This window comes from Triplophysa dalaica, chromosome 3 (assembly GCF_015846415.1).
Source record: "Triplophysa dalaica isolate WHDGS20190420 chromosome 3, ASM1584641v1, whole genome shotgun sequence".
In the NCBI taxonomy this organism is placed as follows: Eukaryota; Metazoa; Chordata; class Actinopteri; order Cypriniformes; family Nemacheilidae; genus Triplophysa; species Triplophysa dalaica.
In genome coordinates, this window is record NC_079544.1 from 10,713,501 (window position 1) to 10,735,771 (window position 22,271).

The window sequence follows — 22,271 nt, forward strand, 5'->3', positions numbered from 1 at the left end:
TTTTATATAAACAAAGCTAAAAGAAGGATTTAGATTAGTTCTGCAACGATACGTTCCTGAATGACACTTCTTTGCACTGTGAACATGTACACAGAGAATCATACTATGATTTGAAGATTGAAGACTGTGTCCATCCTTAATCAACTGGTTAAATGATCCATGCACGACAAATAAACTTGCATGTGATGGTAAAGGTTTGACCAGGGCATATAATCTCTTTTCCAGATCTGACCTTTTCAGTAACACAGTCACCTGTAAGAAAAATGTAGGCTACCATATAATATACATCTTTGACAAAACATTTAACTTACAATTTAACTTACCTTTAAGCACAGTTGGAATCAACACAACAAAATGAATGTCAAAATGCTCATGTTTAAAGCGAGTCAAGTACGAGCAGATAAGTGCCTGTGAAAGTAAGAACTCGCATGCGATGGAACAATAGGAAATTATCCACACTGAGGCTTTTTATTTTATCAGTTCAAAAGAGATAGGCTCATCGGCCAAAAGACTCATCTCACTGATAAAACATTACATGTAAAAACAGGCTTTAAAATCAATCTAAATCTAGATTGTTGTGAATTTTTCATAAGAAAATACTGCCACCTGTTATTTTTTTAACAAATTCCAGTTAATTATAAATGTATATAATATTCCAATTAATTACATGTAGCCTATATTTATATTAACCATTTTATAGCCCCAATTCAGTTATTCTGAATTTACTATTTATAGGTATGTGTTATGTTTCTTTCTGTGAACTTCTAAAAATATTTCTCTAAAATGTATAATAAAAATTGTATTTGCATTATTATAAAATGAAAACAGGTCAAACTAACAAAAGATGCTCTTTATTTTTCAGACCTCACATACTGCAAAGAAAACAAGTTCATATTCACTTTAAGCAAAAGAACAGTAATATTTTTGTATTTAGAAAAAGAAAAAAAAAAATTGTGAGCACCTCGATTTTTGTCACACTTTTCACGTGTGTTGTCATGCTGTCAGTCTGCATCGCTGTTGGATGATGTTTATAGTGTGTGTATATATATATATATATATATAAAGAGAGAGAGAGAGAAAGATATATGCATATAAATACCATGTGTCTTGTTATTCACTTATTTTAACCTAAATTTAGAAGCACGTAAATTACCAGCCCTAAAATATTGCCACAGTGCTCAACACCAGTTTCTACATGCTCAAGTTTAGTTTCTCACGTAATTTTATGTTGAATGAAACTGCGCATTCTTTTTTTCCGAAGAGCGCGGAATTTTACGACCCGCTATTCTTCAAATCGAACTGCGCAAATTTTGCAACTTACGCTCAATGATATGATAGCTCGGCAACGGAGGAAACGCGCCAGCTGTACGGTGAGGCTTAAAGAGACATCAGCGAAGAGGGAGAAAAAATGAGAATGGCTTCAAGAAACACCGACCAAATGGGAACTGTCGTCGACTTGTAATTCACAGATTTAGGTAAAAGTCTCTAATCTGCTGGTTAGTCTTTCTTTCCAAGCGATAAAAGTGTTATTCAGTGTACGTAATTTATACCAATTTCGAGTGTTCGGGATTAAGGAGTTGCCCGGTTAATGGCTGGCCAGCTGTACCACTGGGATACAAAATATATGGGGTTGCAAACAAATACAACAGTGACATATGTGTTACGGCGTTATATACAATAATAGACGTGTTTTAGTTCCGTTGGTGTTGTTTTGTTAACTCGTTAGCTCGGTAAAGCGCAGGCCACAGATCGTTAGCTTGTTTGGGCTAGTTAGCGCGCTAGCCTGGTTTACTTATCTCTGTTGCTTAGCTCGCAACTCACTGGCTAACTTAACAGAAATTTGATTTTCAACATTAAACGGTTCACGGTTCAGTATTGTTACTTCGAACATTTCTAATATGTTCATGTAATGTTCTTCTACAAAGGGGTACAAGATGTGCTAAAGGTGTTGTGTTGTTTTTTACTAACACAAGTTTCGTTCTCATCTTTGGTAGCGAGCTAAATTATACTTGTTGGCAGATGTGCCCTTGTATTTTCTGCTAGCATTTAGATATGTTTGGGAACTGTAAGTAGTGGATAATACAGGAATTATTCCCTCAGTGTTCCTAATGTTTGGTCATTTAAAACGTGCTGATCTTCATAGAAAGAAGGCCGGTGTAGCACAGGCCTTTTATGTCTGTTGGCAGTGCAAAAACAAACTAGTTTGTCTATGCTTGTAGCCGGGCCTGATCCGACAATAGACGATGGATTGTAGTTTTAGCTGTATAGATTACATATAGCCGTATATATCATGTATTGTAGATGCAATGGGTCCATTTTGTTAGTCTTCTGGATTGTGCTTGTGTTGGATGGTTCTATGCATTACTTCACACAGTTTTTTTTTGCACTTAATTGTGACAAAATCATAATTTTCAGTCATGTCATCTATTCTCCGTTTATGGTATTTAATGTGGCTTTCATTAGAAAAGGATTGTATGTGGCGGCACTTGGAAATTTGCAAATCTGTGAAGGTTTTAATGGAAGAAGAAACATTCCTTATATTTCTACTTTCGAGTTTGTCAAGCATTTTGCCCTGATGTAGGTCTACCTGTAAGGTTTCATTTCAAAAAGAGTTATGTACGCAAATTCAAGTATGGATTGATAAATTAAAGTATGTTCTTAGTTTTGAAAAATGTATATGTTTAAGTACATTAATTCAGACAAGCATACAATTTCTCATTATGTAGTAATAGGGTTGCAAGTACTTACTATATATTGTAATGTATATATCTTATTATTATTGTTAGTTTTCTTTGGCATGAGTTATTTCAGCTTAGTTTTTCATGGACATATTATCGTTAACTAAACCAGCTCATGGCTAACTTCTGGGGAGGTGCCACTCTGCTGTTACAACCCTACAGAGGCTTTCTGTCCAAGATGACTCTGGCTCCTCTTCACACGACCTCAGGCCTCATCTCGAGCTCCTGAGGGATGTATTTTTAGATCTGGAAGTCAAAAATGCTAGATAACATTTCCTGTAGGGAGATAGTCTCTAGTTTCATGTCCCTTGAACCTTCAATGCGATGCGGTTTACTTTCTGAAGGATTTTCATTCCCCTTTTTGCATATTCTGTTTTATTTGAGACCTAAAAAACTGTGTAAATTGTGTCTAAATAATAGGTAGTGAAATTGTTAATGAAAATAATTGTGTTAAAAGGATAGTTTGCCCAAAAGTGTACTCGCCCTCAAGTCGTTCCAAATCTGTATACATTTCTTTGTTCTGATGAACACAGAGAAAGATATTTGGAAGAATGTTAGCCATTTTCATTTCTGGGACATCAGTGACTACCATAGTTGGAAAAACGAAAGTGCCCCAGAACGGTTTGCTTTCCTTATTATTTTTATTTCAACAGTATAAAAAAATACTATATTTATTTTCTACTATGGCAGTGAATGATGTATACAGATTTGGAACAACTTGAGGGTGAGTAAATAATGACAGAATTTTCATTTTTGGGTGAACTATCCCTTAAATGGAACAATTCAGCAATGGAAATTCTGGAAACCATAGGCTATCCCAGGTATATATGACTTTCTTCAGCTTACACAAATTGCTTTCCCTTCAAAGTTTAAAAAAGCACATGTACACAAATTATAAATGTAATCCATAAATGTCCAGTGGGTTAATGTCTTATGAAGTGAAACAATGGGTTTTTGTACAAAATTGTATACTTATAAGTAGTCTTTTTAGGGCTAATTGTGCTTTCTCCCTGCCCTAGATATTACAAGGTGTGCTACTGATGTGCTGCCCATTTCATCCCAACATAAAGTCTGACATGCTCTGCGTTCGTATTTGGACACAAGTAATGTCTGACACGTCTCCTCAAAACCACCTGAATGAGGCTCTAAGGATGGAAAATGATGCCAGACAGCATCTCAACAACAGTAGCTAAGACAGCGTGAGAGGAAAGGTGCACGCATGTGTCCATGAACACATGTTATTGTGTCCATCTCCTGACAATAGTGCTCCTCTAAAGTTGGATTTACGGAAGATCGCCGTAGGATGTCTTCGTCTTGAGTCAAATATTAGCTTTGGATTGTCTGCTCTCGCAAGTAGTTCCCCGTTTATAGAAGCAGCTCATGTCTAGTTTAATATGCGTGTATAGAATTGTTTTGTGGATGAGCCATTCCTTCCACACTTTTTCTCTCTAAATTCCACTCCTCCATCCCATTTCCCATACCCCTGTTGCTAGTTTTGGTGGCTCTGTGATTTATGGCAGTGGAGTAATCGTGGAGAGGCCGGGGTATCACAAGCTTATGGATTTTGATAAGAGAGGAGGAGGTGGAAAAGGAGAAGTGGAAGAAGGAAAGAGAATGTCAAAGACTGGTGGGAGTAGGACTGGGCATGGGGGAGGCCGAAGCTCCGGGACCAACTCTGGGGTGCTTATGGTTGGCCCTAACTTCCGAGTGGGAAAAAAGATAGGCTGTGGAAATTTCGGTGAGCTTCGTCTCGGGAAGAATCTTTACACTAATGAATATGTGGCCATTAAACTGGTAAGTGTCTCACAATTTTTTTTCTTGTGTTATTGCATAAATGTATTTATTGTAGAATGCAAATGGTTGAATACATGCAGATACGGGACATTTTCTTATAAGACGCATTACAATAACCTGTGTGTGCAGGTAAGCAATTGCAGGGGGAAATTAGATTATGCAGTTCTTGTGTTCTCCCTTGTTAATAAAAAAATATTTGCACTTTGACGTACTGTTACACTACGTGTTCCACAGACAGCTTGTACCTATTTTAGATTCATTCGCATTCTTTGTACCTTTGGGATGCCTGTAGCATCAGTCAGTGGAATATATCCCTGAAATCTGACTACAAATGTCAAAAGTGACACGGAGTCTAAATGTCTGTCAAACCTAGAAACAAACTGTCTTTTGCTTTATCGAACCAGAAGTTTCATCTTTTCTGGACAGTTCTGGTTTTATCTCCATTGTCTCCCATGTACTTTACAAAGAGTGTGGCTCAAAAACATTTCTAAAATCTTGTTAAACTTACATTACATAATTCTTTCCCTTGTGCTTTGTTACTGTGCCAGCCATTCAAATGGATTTAAAAATGCCAAAATATTAATGCTTTATATGATTTGGTTTGAAGTCCATACATCTAAGTCCTTGGTAAAGGTAATTTAGTGATGAAAAGAATATCGGCTAAGGCTACGTTTAGTTGCCACAAACATCCGATTTCATCTTGTATTTTGTCAAATGGCCAATATATATGTTGTAAAATGTACAAAAAGAACTTAAGATGGCCAATATATATGATGAGAAATGTATGCTAATGTAAAGGAATGATCACTTTGGTTTATAGTATAGCCTTTCAATGAGATTCTTAGTAGCTTGTATATTTGATAGGGATGTAATGGTTCACGTTGTTCGCGATGCGATTCACAATACTGGTCTCACTAAATGTTTTTTTTTACAAAATAAGTTGAGACGAATTAGAAATGCACAACTGCCCTTTCATTTTTTCTCAAATGCTGCATATTTATTGTTAAAATAAAATATATTTAATGTCAAATAAAACTAAATTGTAATTTTAGAACAAGTCAAAATACAAAAGAAAAATACAATAGCCTCTTTAATATAAACAAACTTAGAGTTTGTCTGTGCTTTACCTTTCTTGGGTTTTTTTAAGAAATATAAACTTTCCACGTTAACAAAGTTGCAGTAAACAGCAGCCCCTGCTGTTCAAAACATGTATTGCATCTGATTTAACATCACAGCCGACTTGAATCTTCACATATTATAATCGATTTCCGACCTGCTCACAGTGAACCATTACATCCCTAAAAAGAGCTATGACAGAGGAATAGTTACAGTATGGGACACTTTTAAATAGATGATAAAACACTGGATTTATCTTTTTTTTCTGCATTGACAAGCTGATTGAGGTACCCATGTCTGCTAAATGGATAGATCACAATGTTAAGCACTAGAAAATCTTTTTTGATTAAAGAAAAGCTGCATACAAACAATGTAATAAAATGATAATATGTACTATGTAATGATATTATGTAATATGATAATAAAAAAAATATTTTTTACCCCATGTTATGAGCTGAAAGGGTAGGCTAAACCGTTTGGTTTCTTCACTCCTAACTGCTGGAACCCTGTGGACTTTATGCAATCCGTTCCTTGTGATTTATTTATTTGGCTTTTCTGTTCTGCCCCCTGTTCAGCAACTCTTTTCTCCACATGCTCAGAGCTGCTGGGGCCACAGATGACTCAATACACACACTCAGACACGCAAAAACCTTGTATTGATCACTTTGGGGTGTAATTACCTGTATTAAAACCTGTAGTATATGTAACTCGTATACGTTTGTGCCAGTGTTGACTGGCTTAAGTTTTTATTGTTAAAAAGAGTGAATTTTGTTCTCATGTATCGTCTTTTTTGTACCTGTAGGAGCCAATCAAATCCAGAGCACCTCAGCTTCATCTTGAGTACAGGTTTTACAAACAGTTGGGGAACTCAGGTATGGACTATACCCTTACTATATCAGCACATTTAGACAGCTTTGGTTCATAGTTTCTTCTTATCCTTTTTAAGCTGCGGTTCTGTCGACATCCTATTTACAACCATGAGTTGCTTTTAGCTCCTACCGTCTACATCCTCCCTTCAGTAGAGAGGAAGAATTAAATCAGAGCAAGCTATAGTTCCTGTGCGTCGATGCTCTACTTCCTGTGCCTTTCTCACACAACTTGAGTAAACTGGTTAGCACAGAAAGAGGTTGAAATATAGCTAGGTTTTTTATTTTCTTCTATTAATTGAATTTACTTTCAAATGCTTTCCAGTAGCTCAGTGGTAAGAGCATTGGGTTGACAAAGCAAGGTTGTGGGTTCGATCCCAGGGGATTGCACATGCCCAAGTATAAATGTATAGGTTAATGCAATGTAAGTCGCTTTGGATAAAACTGTCTGCCAAATGCATAAATGTAAATGCAATTTATATTTATTAATCAAGGTTTTAGCAGGGGTTTCCTGCATCGAATATTAAACGGCAGCTACCCAGGCTTAATTTCGGACCACCGAAGACAAGCTTTATTATTAGGGGTTATTTTTTTGTGGAGGTTTTGGGAGAAGCAAAGACAGTCAAGTGTGCAGTCCGATTGTGTCTCCTGCATCCGTTCTTTTACTCTCGTCTCTGTTCTTCAATACACAGCAACAGTTCGAAATACTGAAAAAAAATCACTTTTTGAAAAAGTGGACCTGAATCATTGTTTAATGTGATAGAACAGGGGCTGTAACTGTGCTGTTTTTAGGAATACCTTTGTTTAAATCATTGACTGGTTGTTTAGAAAAATCATGTTAAAAACAAAAAGTCAATAGTAGAAGCTATAGTCAGTTTTAGAATATACATGCAAACATAGGTAAATGCACCCATAAATTCATGTTTACATAATGTCATTGACAGTTGTAATACTGTTCAAAATAGTGAAGGAGGCGGGAGGCGGGAACCGGCGAACATTTAACAACCTCACGGTCGATTGCCGTCCACCCAAACATAAATAAAACTTAATACAACAGTGTCCAGACCTGGTCTTTTCTCGTCGTACACTACTGTCGCTCGTCTTTTTTATCTTACTATCCCCTCCGTGTGAGATCCTTTCCCACATCGTTCCCTCACAGCTCTCGTCCCACCTTGCTCGTTACAACAGTTTTTACCCAAATTACTCTGCACAGGAAACAGAACAGTGAAGATGAATGTCCATGTAAATAATCGTATGTACACTACGGAAAAGGTTTTAGTTTGTTTGTACTGTAACGTATTTTCTGTTGTTGACTGTGTGCATCTGGTTTCTAACAACTTTTTTTTTTTTTGGCAGAGGGTGTACCTCAGGTCTACTACTTTGGGCCTTGTGGGAAGTACAATGCCATGGTGCTGGAATTGCTTGGCCCAAGTCTAGAAGACCTGTTTGACCTCTGCGATCGAACCTTTTCTCTCAAGACTGTCCTCATGATGGCAATTCAGCTGGTCAGTGTAACTGCTCACACGAGTGATGAGATTAAGATGTTAAAGTTTAAAAATGATGAATGATACACGCCTGACAGTGCACAGTTGGCACTCAATTTGAACAGCGCCTAGATACGTTTTTTTGTTGGCACTGTTGGTTGGTTTGAAAATGAGACTCATTAACATATTCACATTTTATGTTAAATCCATTAAATGTTTGTTTTTTGGAGATACCAAATGGGCAACTCCTATAGAAGTGCTCTGTATAAAAATGGAATGTGATCTGTGACCATGTGAGGGACCATTCCTAAGTGTCTTGTTTTTGTGTTGTAGATTACACGGATGGAATTTGTGCACACAAGAAGTCTGATCTACAGGGATGTTAAGCCTGAAAACTTCTTAGTTGGCCGGCCGGGGACCAAAAGGCAACATACAATCCACATCATCGACTTTGGGCTTGCAAAAGAATACATTGACCCCGAGACCAAAAAACACATCCCATACAGGGAGCACAAGAGCTTAACAGGGACAGCCCGATACATGAGCATCAACACACACCTGGGAAAGGGTATGAATATATTTTTTCCTGAGAAAAGATTTACCATGGTCTCCTTCAAAATTCACTTGTACGTGGTTTAAATATAAATGCATGTTTACTGTTTGTGCAGAGAACCACCCTAAAATAGTAAAACTCATTTTAAACAACGGCAATAATCAGAAACGCAACTCAAAACAAGATCTGAATGTTCTATTTTTCACTGTAACACTGAACTTAAAGGGCACAATTCGTATTCCACACACTCAGGGCTTAAAGTTTTCTGGTATTGTGCTGGATCTCCGGCTTGCGGCGCTTGACTGCGGAAAAAAAGATTTACTTAAAAAAATATTACATTAAAAAAAGCTTATTGATATCAGTTCGCCTACCAGTGGTATGAGAGAAACACACGGCTATCACTCACAACCAAACAAACATTACCAGCCAATCAGAATTAAAATGGGGCGGGTCATGGTTGCCGGAGTGGAGAGTAAGTTAGCAAGCGAACAGTCGGCAGGATCGAGAGTAAGTTTATAAAGCTTAAACGAAGGGCAGCTTTTAAGTCCATTATGACAAATATGACATGCACAAATTGGAGACTGTGACATAAAGATCGATAACTTTGTGTTGTTTCGGCAAATCATCTAATCAGACCTCCGCTTTCACTTCTGCGTGTAACACACACACGCTCATTCGCATGCGCGCTAACTGCGATTGAGATATCAAGGATCGATTTCTAAAGTGTCTAAATCATTTTCAAAAATTTCCACAGCTTATTGCACTTTTCTCAAAGGGCTAAGTCATAAACATGGTTGTTTTTTGTTTGAAGTGAGTGTAAAAAGTTGAGAAAGAAATCTGATGTCAATACATTAGTCACGGCATCCTAATATTCCTGTTATTCTATGTGGTTGATATGACAAAAAGAAAAATGTAAAGGGAAGCACTCACTGCTAACTCCGTAACCTTTGAAGCTTTAATAGGAATAAATATCGTTTTGGTTTCACAGGTTGTAGTTCAAAATTTGCCAGTAAGAGTTTAAAAATGGAAAATAAATCTCCCCCCCACTAATCATTATTAAAAAAAAGGCAGAAAAATGTGATCACTTTTGCTTTTTTGCGGGCTAATTTATGCTATCCTGGTTTGACCAAATGTGATCTCATTACTTTTTGTTGTTGATGTGAGTTGTAACATTTACTAATAATACTAGAGCACAAAATTGTTATCTGGTCAATTTATTTTGTTCTCAAAATGCGACCCTAGGTCTTATTTGTTTTCTTTTTAAAAAGAAAAACTTTTATTGTGATGAATTTGGTATGTTAACCTATGTTTCTGTATACCATAATTGCATAAACTATGGTTTTTTGGGTTATAATTATGGCCCACTTCTTTCGAGTCATTCTGTGATCCAAACACAGTTCGTTTCAAGGCAATAATGTTTAAACAATGTTCTTTTTTGTTTGACAAATAACCCTTTGTGTCTACTCTCGCAACCCCGAAAAAGAAAGTTCAGGCTCAGGTTTTTATTTTTCTTCAACCCCTGCACACTGCATCTGCAACGCTCCACTATGTCGTGACAGAAAGTTGTGATTCCTCAAGGGACTAACACTACAGAGTGATAAAAGATAAACATTGGTAAACAGAGGCGCTAGCCCAGCATTAAGATAGAAAATCATACAGCCTGACAATGCGATAGCCAGTAAAAACATGTCCCTTTGTTGGATGTTGTGTTTTTTACACTGTTGTTGTTATTGTAGAATTTACACGCTAGGTTTGCCTTCTCAATGATGTCATATACTTTGTAAAAGACAATGCTATTAATCGTATAATTTGCATAGTCCGACATTGTTTCTTGCCCATAGCGTGACAAGTCTAAATCACATAATCTGACCGTGACTTTCGTAACAGATTTTTTTTTTATCTGAACCCGGCATTATTCAGTGACGCACATTAAGCCATAAAACATAGATCTTAACTCTCTAGTAGGATGCAGGCACACATTGGTTAAAGGCTTTGTATGCTACATGTAGAAAATGCAGTGGAAACACTTTCATTTTGTACTATATAGCCAGAGACATTTTTATGTGTATTTTGCTTCTGTTTCATTTTTCAATTCTTATTTCTTGCAGAGCAAAGCAGACGGGATGATTTGGAGGCACTCGGTCACATGTTTATGTACTTCCTGCGAGGCAGTCTACCCTGGCAAGGCCTAAAGGTATCACACTGTCCGGAGTGCAAAAAATGTTTGCTTAGTTTTGAAATACGACATGTGCAAAGAACATCATTATAGAAAAACAAGGTTCAGTTTATCAGTTTAAATCAGTTTTTTTTCAACCTAAAAACCACAAATTAGCCAAAGTGCAAATCTGGTGTTAGAATTTCTGCTCCACACTGAACAGGTTTTAATGGTGTCTTGCTGTTGTTAGTCTTATCTCACTTGTCTCTGGAATAAGCCTCACTGTCGGTTGCTATCATGGAAATTCTGCAGAATACCTAGTAGCTGTAGAGACTAGATAGGTTGACCTATATAGAAGACCAAAAAGATCTCAAAATGTGTTCACACCTTTTTGTTGATAGCTTTGCAGACAAGGATAGAAAATGATAAATGATACATGCCTAATACTGCACAGGTGGCAAACATTTGAACTGCTGCGAGACATGTTTTTGTTGGCCCTGTTGGTGGAAAAATGTAAGCCAATAACACATATAAAAAATCATTAAATCCATGAAATGCTTGTTTTTTGTCTGTTAAGGCTGACACTTTGAAGGAGCGCTACCAGAAAATTGGAGATACCAAAAGGGCAACTCCTATAGAAGTGCTCTGTGAGAGTTTTCCAGGTAAACATGTTGTTTGTTTTCAAGAGGTCAGATACATTTCCCTTAAAAGTGGATTACAGAACAAGATTTGTGTTTTGCTTTGTTTTCACAATGGCGTAAATCTGTGGTAGTTAAATGAACAAACCTGTTGTCCATGCTAATGCTCTTGGCACATTTTTTGCGTCAGCCAGCTACTATTAAATTTATTCAGGTTTTAAGTTCTGTAATGCAATTAAGCTCTCGTTGCATGGGCAGACTCTTAACTTTGACCTCTTGCAGAAGAAATGGCCACCTACCTGCGTTATGTGCGGAGACTGGATTTCTTCGAAAAACCGGATTACGACTACTTGAGAAAACTCTTTACAGACCTTTTTGACAGAAACGGCTATGTCTTTGATTACGAATATGATTGGGTCGGCAAGCCACTAGTAAGTCTTACTTGGTTGTCGCATCAAACTGATCTGTGATTTACCAAGTTACATGTGTGTTAAACCTTTTTCATGTCCATACAGCCGACTCCAATAGGACCCATGCCTAGTGACACACCTCTGCAGCCCAGCTGCAGAGACAAAGCACAACCACAGACCAAAAACCAAGTAAGAGCACACACTCTCATATATAACAGACACGACAAGCTTATATTGTAAAAATAAATGTTGATGTTCTGTAATACTGTATGATGCAGCTTTGAAGGCTATGATCAATGAAGATATTTTTGTCTGGCCTCATGGAATGCGAGCGTTTCATTTAAAACAAACATTAAATAAAAAAAAAATTCAGTTCCTTTTTTGATGTAAATTGTTACTTTATTTTTTATGCATTATACTTTTGCTGTACTCACGATTCTTGATCCATTTATGCAACTTGGGTTACATTTAAGCTACTTTTATTTCCACCAAACACGACATCTCTAGCTCTAAATGCTGAATTTGATTATTCTGGATGGCAGTGTTTCATGTTTCTTGATACTGGTCTACCACAGATAACAATCCTCAAACTATTGACCTGCGCTGTTGCTGAACGATGAGAACTTAGTTCCCCTCTTCATCTGCATGCCATGTGCTCTCTTTTTTCACTCACACTTTTTTTTTCCACCTCTATCCTGTTAGCTGGTGCAGTGTGCTTGTGCATGGATGATATTCCTCTTTAAACTCGTTCTGTTCTTTTTTTCTTTACACCCCCACCTCCTTTCAAACACATCTCTAATGCCCTTTGACATCCTCCCCCCTCCCTACTGCTGTCATGCCAGTCGCCAGAACCCAAAGGAAGTGAGTCCCAGCCCACTCCCATGACCAACAGGGAGCTCCTGGGGTCGCACCTCACGGCTGATAGGCTGGGGGGCTCTGTCCAGGTACTGGGTGTTTGCGCAGCACTGCATAGTGTATTGTCAAACTCTTCTCTCTGTTCTCTTTCTGTTGTTCCTCCCGTTTTCTCGAGACATCTCTGTTCATTTACTGGCTGTGAGCATCTAGTAGTCTTTTCCTCTTGTCGCTTCCTTATGTAATGCTTACATTGCACTTGCATGTTCCTGATGGTTAGGTGTTGACATCAGTGTAAGAAACTGCCTATACTGTATACAGTTAAGCAAAACTAAGTGTTTACATTTGCCCCATGTATGTGCATTTCCTGTGTACGTTTAATTTTTTTCTAGGAATAAAAATAGAATTTACATTATTTATTGGGTTAAATTTGCTTGTTTTGGGTTTGTTTAGTTTTCACCAAACTATTCCTGTTTTGGCTAACTAGACCCATTAGGCCTTTTCTTCCTAACTTTCCATGATTGGTACTAAACAACTTGATTATGACCCTTTTTAGACCATTCAAAAACAGTGGCCCAAATAAACATTTGTGTGGTTTGGCAATCAATCATTTTTATACATTTTGTCTTCAGGTTATGAGCTCGACAAATGGAGAAGTGAATACAGACGATCCCACGGCAGGCCACTCCAACGCTCCCATTACTGCCCCTGCTGAGGTGGAGGTGGCCGATGATACAAAGTAAGGATGTATTCTAAAGCGATTCTTAAATCCCTTACAATATTTCAGTATCGCCAAAGCATTTATGTTTGTATTTCTTACACCTGTTATGCCCGTTTTACTCCTACTCTGTTTGCAGTGTGTACGTTTTCCCATGCTAACATATGGACATGATAAATGGCTTGTATTGCTGTATGAACTTAGCAGTTGTGTGTGGGAAGAGGCTTCTAAGGGTGCCAAAATTATTGTTGTTTTCTGCCTGATCAGAGTTTGTATTGATAACTGTGATTGGATGTTAATACCAGATTTAAAAACAACAAGGATCTGCACTTCTGTTTGTTTCAGATGCTGTTGTTTCTTCAAGAGGAGGAAGAGGAAAGCACTCCAGCGGCATAAGTAGGGAGGAACGTCTTGGACACATTAAGAGTCAATGGCGGGTCTAAAGAAAATATAAAGCAAAGGACTTGCAGATGAAATGTGGAGTAACCTCTCCTCTGTCTCTGCTCTGAGTGTTCTGCTTCACCTCAGACCAGAAACCACTCACTGCCTCAGTTTTGGCATCCGCTCAGAGAGGATACGCCTCAATACTCGGGGCTCTGATACTCTTTGTAAGGAAACAATTCAGTGGAACAAATAAATATATTTGTACAATGTGAGACACCAGAAATCTTAAAGAGACTTTAATGGTCAGAAAATAAGATATGTTATGTGATTTAAACCCTCATGAACTGTTTAAACGTGTATTTTAGATGACATGCAAAACCATTAATTGAAAACTGAAAGGCAACCATATACACACATACATCTGTTCACTTCGACACTGGTTGGATGAGTGAGTGATGTACTTCATGGTGTTGTTTAATGGGATCAAAATAAGTGGGAAAGACTGCTGACTGATGGATCCAGAAATATACACCAGAATCAAACTTATGTACATTTTCTCTTTCCTTTTTTTTGTAATTTAAAACAAAGTTGTTTTCAAGATATGATTTCCTTGAGTTGAACAGTTTTACTTGTTGTGTAATGTCTTTTTTAACCGCTTTTAGTTTTTTTTAACTATCTCTTTGGTTCCTGTTAATGTGGATGATGTTGTAGGACAGTGGCTGGTCTCAGGTACTGTGGGAGATTGAGAGACATAGCGTCTCTCCTCTGTGAATTGCACTTTTGGGAATAAAAGAAAAAATGTTTGGCATTTCTAGCATCGAAATGACCAGAAAGCATTAGAGATAAAGGTAGATATGGGATCATTTATGCAGTAGGCTGGTCTCTCCCAAAGGGGCAAAGCAATGCTCTCAGTGACAATGTCCTGTGCATTTTATTTTTTTCGACATTAAAGTATCCAAGAATAATAGTTTGTGCCTTTCTGCGTAAAACATTTAACACAAATGAATCCCTCTCTAGTCAGGTGAGGTGTCCATAGCCCCGATCAGATTATTCATTACTGTATGACATTTCTCAGACTACTTTTAATTGTCAAGTGTATCATAGCAACACCCCACAAGACATGAGTCTTGAGTTTATACTCACTAACAGAGGTTGCCTATCAGAGTTAGCATGTGTATTGATTTAAATACCTATTAAATGTTGCTTTTCTTCTTATGCCTCAAAGATGTTACATGTTGTGTATATGAACGTTGACTTTGTGGCGCAATTTAAATCATGGCAGGCTTAACAGTGCATTTAACATTGTGAGACGTTACCTACAGAACATGTATCACCGGCATGTGGCGCCACAGAACAGCTGCAATTGTTTTAAACACCTTTGGTAATGCATCTCTGAACATTTGGTATAAAAACAGGGGACACGCTGGCTTTCTATTAAACTACACTTTATGGTGCAGTGTACATTTACTCCAAAGTATTTTATTTTTCTTCAAAGACGACAGAGCCAGAAAGTTCTTACTTTGGTCACAGTCTTACTTAATAAGTACCTTATTCACACATTTAACTACTTACGAACCGACTGTCACGAGAAACGAAAGAGCTGTTATTAGAAATATAGATATAATATTGCGTGGAGGTTCACATACAAATGTATAAATGAAATGTTAAACGAACGAACCTTATTTCAACAAGTCTGACATTCAATTCACACATTTATAGTACAGAGCCTGTATGAAGCCATGAGTGTAAATGGTAGGTTCTTTGATGGGCTATATGTATTTCTGTTAAATTTGAAAGGTCCATAGTATGTTAATTATGTATAAACTACAACGAAAACGATTATTTGATAACTTCAGTGCCGACCTAACGCAGAAGAACGAGCAACGTAAATTACGTTACAACAGAATAGGGCGTGTCTCAAAAAACAGTCACAACAGCGTCTCAGCAAAAAATAACGTGGAAATGGGCGTGTCGAAAGGAGGGGGCGTGTCAAAAGGTTTTTCATTGATCGATGATGCTACTTCTTCCAAACTTAGTTGACCAATCAGCGTTTACCACACACATACGTAATTTCTTTTAAACAGGAAGATCGCAATAAGATGTATAATGCTAAGGTTTCAAATTGTGAATTTGTGATCATAAGCCCTTGATCAGATTTTTTTTTGCTAAATTGCATGAGAATAAATTACAGAAGGTATCCTTAAGTAAATAGCTCGCACTCATCTTTAAGCAGTTATGTTTTATGAGTATTTCAGTCTTTTCCGCATGTTTTGTTTACATACACTAAATCTTAGTTGTACTAAAGCGGTAGAAATGCCTTTTACAGTATGACATGTTGTTATTCTATCACGACACCGAGGAAAGTAAATTATTGTAAATTTATAAAACGCTAGTGCAGTTGTAAGTTTAATTACTTTGGAGACATTTTACCACCCTTTAAATATTAATTGTAATTCACATTTGATTGTGACACAAGCTGTTCATATCAGTTATTTCTAAATAGTTCAAGTCCTATTTGTGCATCCCCTGTACCTTCATTTTACATTTACAATAAAACCTACCTATTAAATACAACATACCTGCTTCTTTTCGTTTTCATTTTAAATATGGGTAATGTGATTATTTTCATTTTGAATCAAATACCAAAGTATAAGAAGTTCTTTGCGCAATAGGGAAAACAATTCAGTTAAAAGTACACGCATTGCTCCAAGACTACGTTTTACTAATAACATACAGCCAGGCTTCGTATAGTTATTTTATAGTATACACTTTACACTAGTATCTTTATAATTAAATAGCAGATTATCGGTTTCATAATTAAAATCTTCGAAACAAATAACCACAGTGAAAAAATGGCATTTAGATGAAGGCCAATAGCGTTCAAGATGACGTTGAACAGGCAGCTTTCGTGTCCAATTGAAAAGACCTTTCGGCACTCCCCTACCTTTCGTCACGCCCAGTTCTCCGAAATACAGATACCCGTGTCTCAAAAACAAGGCGCTTTCACAACAAAAAAATAACATAATCTATATATAAACATATACGCTATCATAACCACATCACGCATTGACCGTTTTAGTGTAAATGCAACTTTACGTAATTCGCTGCGCAAAACGATCGCCGTATGACATCATAATACCGCGAGAGACTTTAGTGCACACTTCCTCCATCGTGACTTCTACCAAGTCATCTGACTCTAGAGCTGACATAAGTGACTCCAGTTAAAAGAGATGGAAGCAGCCTTGAACTTCTCACAACATTGCAACAGAAAGCAGGACGTGATGCTGAACTGGACACACAGAAACCTTTAGCTGACCGCTCAATGCTCTGATCATGTCGGACACGTCAGAAATCTCTTTACCCGCGATCAGGCGGTTGAGCTATGCAGTTGGACACTTTCTAAACGATCTCTGCGCCTCTATGTGGTTCACATACCTGCTGGTGTTTTATCATTCGGTGCTGGGTTTTCAAAACACATATGCCGGTGTGTTGTTGTTAGTAGGGCAGATCGCGGACGGATTGAGTACACCGCTTATTGGTTACGAGTCAGACAGGACACCGGGCTGTGGGTCCTATGGGAAAAGAAAGACATGGCATTTAGTGGGTGAGTGACCCCTAACGAATGAACTCTCTCCCGTGCACGTTAAATAACTGCAATTTATAATTTTTCTATTTTCACCACCTAGGAACCATCAGTGTCGCACTATCCTTTCCCTTCATTTTTACCCCGTGTCTGGGCTGTGATACGACCACCCCACAGTGGGTCAGTCTCACTTACTTCATCCCATTTATTGTAATATTCCAATTTGGTTGGGCTGCCACCCAGATCTCCCATTTGTCACTTATTCCCGAGCTAGTGTCCTGTGAGCATGAGAAAGTTGAGCTCACGGCATACAGGTAAACGCATGCAGAAAAGAAAGTTTACGTCACGTGATCAACCACGATTGTGCCATGCAGGCGCTTCTCTCTATTTATTTTGTGATGTGTTATGATGGTGTGTCTCAGGTACTCCTTCACAGTGATAGCCAACATCACGGTGTATGCAGTAGCTTGGCTGATGTTTCATTTTCAGACACAGAAAGGAGACGATCCTGCCATTACAGACAGTCTTGGCCCTATTGACATCCCTGTTTTCAGAGTATGTGCAAGTCTGTTGAATATAATGTTTTTTATTAAAAATCCATTTATTTAAATGATTACACATCCAATTTTCTCAGTTCATTAATAATGCTAAGCAATACATACGGTTTGTTGCATCTAACTGGTTCTGGTTTAGAAGGTTGTGTGGTACGAGCCTGGTCGAACAAGTTATAAACGCGTATGTATTACTTCACCCTTAGAATCTAGGGCTTATAGTGGTGGGCATCGGAGCTCTCTTTTCGCTTCTGTTTCACCTGGGCACACAGGAGAAGAAGTCACGCCCCCTTCAGGAAGAGGCTGGGTCTAGTCCTGGGGAGTGCCAGCCCCTTCTCAACCACACCTCTGTGTCCCCACCTACCAACCTACTGCAGTGGAAGCAATGGCTCAGGCAGCCATCATTCTACCAGGTTAGTACAGCGGTTTTACTCATCGGTGACTTAATATTTATCACTTGACTTTTTAAACACATATCCACAGTGGTTTGATGATGCAGAGTTAATTTTGTCTGTTTTTCTTACATTTGGCTCACCGTGTTTTATAGGTGGCTCTGCTTTACATGTCCACCAGACTGATTGTGAATTTATCACAAACATACATTTCCATGTATCTCACCAACACACTACTTCTGCCAAAGGTGAGACAACTGTAATAATACACAATGTGAAACCACAATAAAAATAAAAGGACAAGAACAGAAAATAAAAGGATAATCTGGTTAATCCCTGTAATTTGTTTTTTTGCAGAATTACATAGCCACGATTCCCTTGGTTATGTATGTGAGTGGCTTTGCTTCCTCATTTATCATGAAACCCCTCAGCAAGCTAATAGGGAAATGTGTGAGTATTTAAATCCTACGGTCTCATTCATTCAGCTCCATTTAAAGGGAAAGATCTCCCAGAAATAAAAACATGTCATTTCAAACATGTATGACTTTCTTTTTTCTGCAGAACACAAAAGATGTTTTAAATAATGTTGATTACCGAGCAACGACGGTACACATTAACTTGCATTGGTTTTGTGTCCATACAAAAGATGTGAAAGGGTAGAGCCGTTGCTTGATTGTCAACATTTTTTCGAAATATCTTCTGTGTTCTGATGAAGAAAGTCAGACCGGTTTGTTAGTGAGAAAATAATAAAATAATTTTTCTGTATATAACAATTAATAGATAAAAGGCAAATTTACAGTGGCCCAGAAAAAAATGACATATAAAAAGTATACATTCAATTTCGTTACACAACAAAGTATCAGTCCCAGGGGCATATGCAAGTAATGCTAGACTTTTCGAAGATTTAAATTTTCTGAGCTATTTATAATTGTTTTTAGTTCTTTTTTAATAGTTGGTGTATAGTTCACACAGGTTTCCTGACATGTTATGTTCTGTACCTTTACTACAGACACGATCAACTTAAGTTAACACCACAAAACTTATCAAAATAACTTTGTGCTTTTTTTTCCAACCTTGTCTTGTGTTTGTTCCTTATTAATAGATGACATATTTTTTGGGACTGTTGCTGATTCTGGCATTCTCCTATTGGGTGCTGTTAGATACTCACATGGGTGACGGTGTGTTCGGCGCAGCAGTTTTGTTAGGGATGGGATGTGCCACCATTCTAGTGATGTCACTTGCCATGACGGCTGAACTGATTGGAGATCAGACAGTAAGTGTTTCAAGAATTGTAAACATTGGGTAAGGTTTTAACTTCGTATATTAAGGGCCTTCTACATACATAAATGCTTAGGAAGGCAGTGTGAGCTACTTCTCTGAAACAAAAGGAATCTGAAAAATGTCTGAATCTAAATAAAGAAGATTTTTGCAGAAGTGAAAAAAGATAATGCTTCTAACATACTAGTTTGAGAAGTGTGCAAATGAAGCCTGTTCTGACATCTTTACTCTTTGACAGCAAAGTGGGGCGTTTGTTTATGGAGCTATGAGTTTCACGGACAAAGTTGCGAATGGTCTAGGGGTCATGATCATCCAAACACTCCACCCTTGCCAGTAAGTGTATTCTTACTTGTAAAGTAAGCGCATGTAAAGCTGTTATGATTTCTTTTATGTTTACGCTAATATGACTCTTTGTGTGTGTGTGATTTCTCTTTTCCAGCACAATAGTCTGCTGTCCAGCATGTGTGTGGTATTACCACTACGTCATGGTTATCGTCACGGGTGGAGTGGGTGTTTTAGCAGCTCTTAGCCTCTGCACGATTCTCATCTGGCCTATCAAGATTATTCAACGTAAGACATTGAAATCTGCAGACATCTTTGCTTTTTTCACTTTCATACACGCACATTGACCTTGTCACCCACTGTAACACATTTAATCATGTTTAATGATTTCTCTTACCTCCACAGCACATGTCTGACATGCTGTTTTGTATTTCAGTGAGTAAGCGAGGTCATATGAACGGTTCAGTAAACAGCAGTGACTTTAAGGGTGAGGGTCATTTGTCGTTGATGACAATCAGGAATCAGAACTAATTGATCTGAATCTACAAATCAGTGATCGGGATGGTTAACTTACTAAAGATTCACCTGAAAGTGATTTGATTTTCAGATAATTAAAGGTTTATTTTATTTTTTTCTTCCACAGCACAGTTTTAGTGCTTGCGAGGCTATGTTGGTCTGCACTATGCCTAATTCTCCAATATTCTGGTTAGGCTTTTTTCCAGCCCAGGGTCCTTGATGTTCAGGCTCAATTTAAGCATTGTTTTGTAGATCATTCCAGTCTTAGGTGTCCCATCTGTTTTTGGGTTTTGTAAACTTTTCATCAAGTTTTAAAAGCTTTACATGTGTATTAAACTCTCCCATTGACTTGCATTGAAAGTTGAGCTGACAGTGTTGACTTTATTGTAATTTTTGCATTCTGAATTGTATGGGGTTGGTTTGTGTACTGTATTGTTTATGTCCATCTTTTCATAAACATTACAATAACATGCCGGGTGTCATCATGTCAGCTCCAAAACAGCAATTTACACCAAGCTCAAAACTCAAGAGTACCTATAACTACCCTGCATGCACTGGTGTTTCTAGTTTAGACATTTAGTGTCTAAATATGAGTAGCTTTCATTCATGTCTGTTTATTCTCTTGTTGTCGTAGATCTGCCTGAGGTGACCGGCCTTTTGGGGAGCAACAGAGAAGATTCAGAGAGTTCTGAACAGCCTTCAGTCAACTGAACCTTAGAGAGACTGAACCTCTATCAGCCACAGAGATTCTTCAGTTTGCTTGTGAATGATCTTTTCACTCAGGCCAGTATTTGCTTGTGACATCTGTGAAAGAGTCACGCATAAAACACTCAAATCAAATCCAAAGGGAGTCGGAAGTTAAATTAAGTTAAATTTCCTCATCATTCTGCCATTTCTTAGTGATCACTTAGTTAATGACCAGCAGTTTGCACGAAGCAGACACTTTATAAAGTCATTCATTTTATGATGCACTGTTATATTTTTCCTGTTTATCTATTCAAATCTATTTTATTAATGATTACATTGTGAAAAGACTAAATGTTATCACAGAAGTTAGTTCAGCAAAACGCTTAAGTTCTGATGTTTGTTTTGTTTCATGTTATAATTAAAAGGAATCAATTGAATACATGCTCTGTTTTGTAAGGGCATTCTGAAAAGGGCAAGAGTAATAAGGGACATGAAGCCATGTTTAGCTATTTCAGAGCATTATCCTTGCCCTTTTAGGTTCTTGCTGTGAAAGGGACCAGTGAATCAGCAATTTCCTTGCAACCACTAACCATGGTTTGCATTCAGATGCATTTTTCAATGCATTAATTATGTTGGACATTCTTTCTGTTCATATACTTTCTGAGCAGAATAAATGTTCTCTATGAACAGTATTTTGACTTGACACATTGTAACCTGGTATTTATAACTTGTATAACTCATTAACATGTTATAACCCATTGGCAGGAATGCATTGTCACTGTGAGTTGTTGAACAAATGGTCATATGATCTTGTGTGATGCTCGTGACTCAATGCCGTTAAATTCAGAAGCTGTATAAGCTGTCACACGTATAACTGATATGTAGTGAATTATAGTCCAAACCTTGATTATAATCAGGACTTTTTAAGGGACAATTATTGTGTTTTTATAGTTGTGCAAAAGAGATTTTATAAATAAACTTTTCTAAACGATGTCTTGTAAATATCTACATGTTATTAAAGGTTGTATGTAAATCAATATGAACATTACATTTGACGAAATGATCTTGACGCACGTTTTTCTGTCCTTGATAAGAGGAAGCAGGTGCTGAGAGAACATGAGAGGGCAACATGTGGGAGATTGTTGGATATGTCGCTTTTTGTGACTGTCATGTGATAAAATCCCATTCTGTTATGGAAATACAGGAAATGGAAAAACAGTAAAATGTCTCTGGAGACCTTTTTCTGGTGACTCTTAGTTCTGCTTGACTTTAGT

General features: G+C 37.6%; 2 protein-coding genes across 6 annotated transcripts; both read left to right on the plus strand.

The window, feature by feature from the left end:
* The first annotated feature begins 1,321 nt into the window (after positions 1 to 1,321).
* csnk1g2a (casein kinase 1, gamma 2a) lies at positions 1,322 to 14,675 on the plus strand. 4 transcript variants are annotated; one of them, XM_056742888.1, is made up of 12 exons: positions 1,322 to 1,475; positions 3,758 to 4,532; positions 6,451 to 6,520; positions 7,871 to 8,019; positions 8,332 to 8,566; positions 10,660 to 10,745; positions 11,284 to 11,368; positions 11,627 to 11,775; positions 11,860 to 11,943; positions 12,597 to 12,698; positions 13,239 to 13,345; positions 13,670 to 14,675. In XM_056742888.1, the coding sequence occupies exons 2-12, from the start codon at positions 4,296 to 4,298 to the stop codon at positions 13,722 to 13,724; spliced, it is 1,359 nt and encodes a 452-aa protein (XP_056598866.1). In that variant the 5' UTR covers positions 1,322 to 1,475; positions 3,758 to 4,295; the 3' UTR covers positions 13,725 to 14,675. The 4 variants fall into 4 exon arrangements, with proteins under 4 accessions (XP_056598866.1, XP_056598868.1, XP_056598869.1 ...); XM_056742890.1 differs by having other exon boundaries at positions 11,630 to 11,775; XM_056742891.1 differs by lacking the exon at positions 12,597 to 12,698.
* Positions 14,676 to 16,710: 2,035 nt separating this feature from the next.
* Positions 16,711 to 21,988, plus strand: mfsd12a (major facilitator superfamily domain containing 12a). 2 transcript variants are annotated; one of them, XM_056744590.1, is made up of 11 exons: positions 16,711 to 17,312; positions 17,395 to 17,605; positions 17,714 to 17,846; positions 18,049 to 18,255; positions 18,390 to 18,482; positions 18,592 to 18,684; positions 19,337 to 19,507; positions 19,751 to 19,845; positions 19,952 to 20,082; positions 20,231 to 20,281; positions 20,945 to 21,988. In XM_056744590.1, exons 1-11 carry the CDS (start codon positions 17,042 to 17,044, stop codon positions 21,019 to 21,021), a joined length of 1,533 nt encoding a protein of 510 aa, XP_056600568.1. In that variant the 5' UTR covers positions 16,711 to 17,041; the 3' UTR covers positions 21,022 to 21,988. The 2 variants fall into 2 exon arrangements, with proteins under 2 accessions (XP_056600568.1, XP_056600569.1); XM_056744591.1 differs by lacking the exon at positions 20,231 to 20,281 and having other exon boundaries at positions 16,715 to 17,312.
* Positions 21,989 to 22,271: the final 283 nt, after the last annotated feature.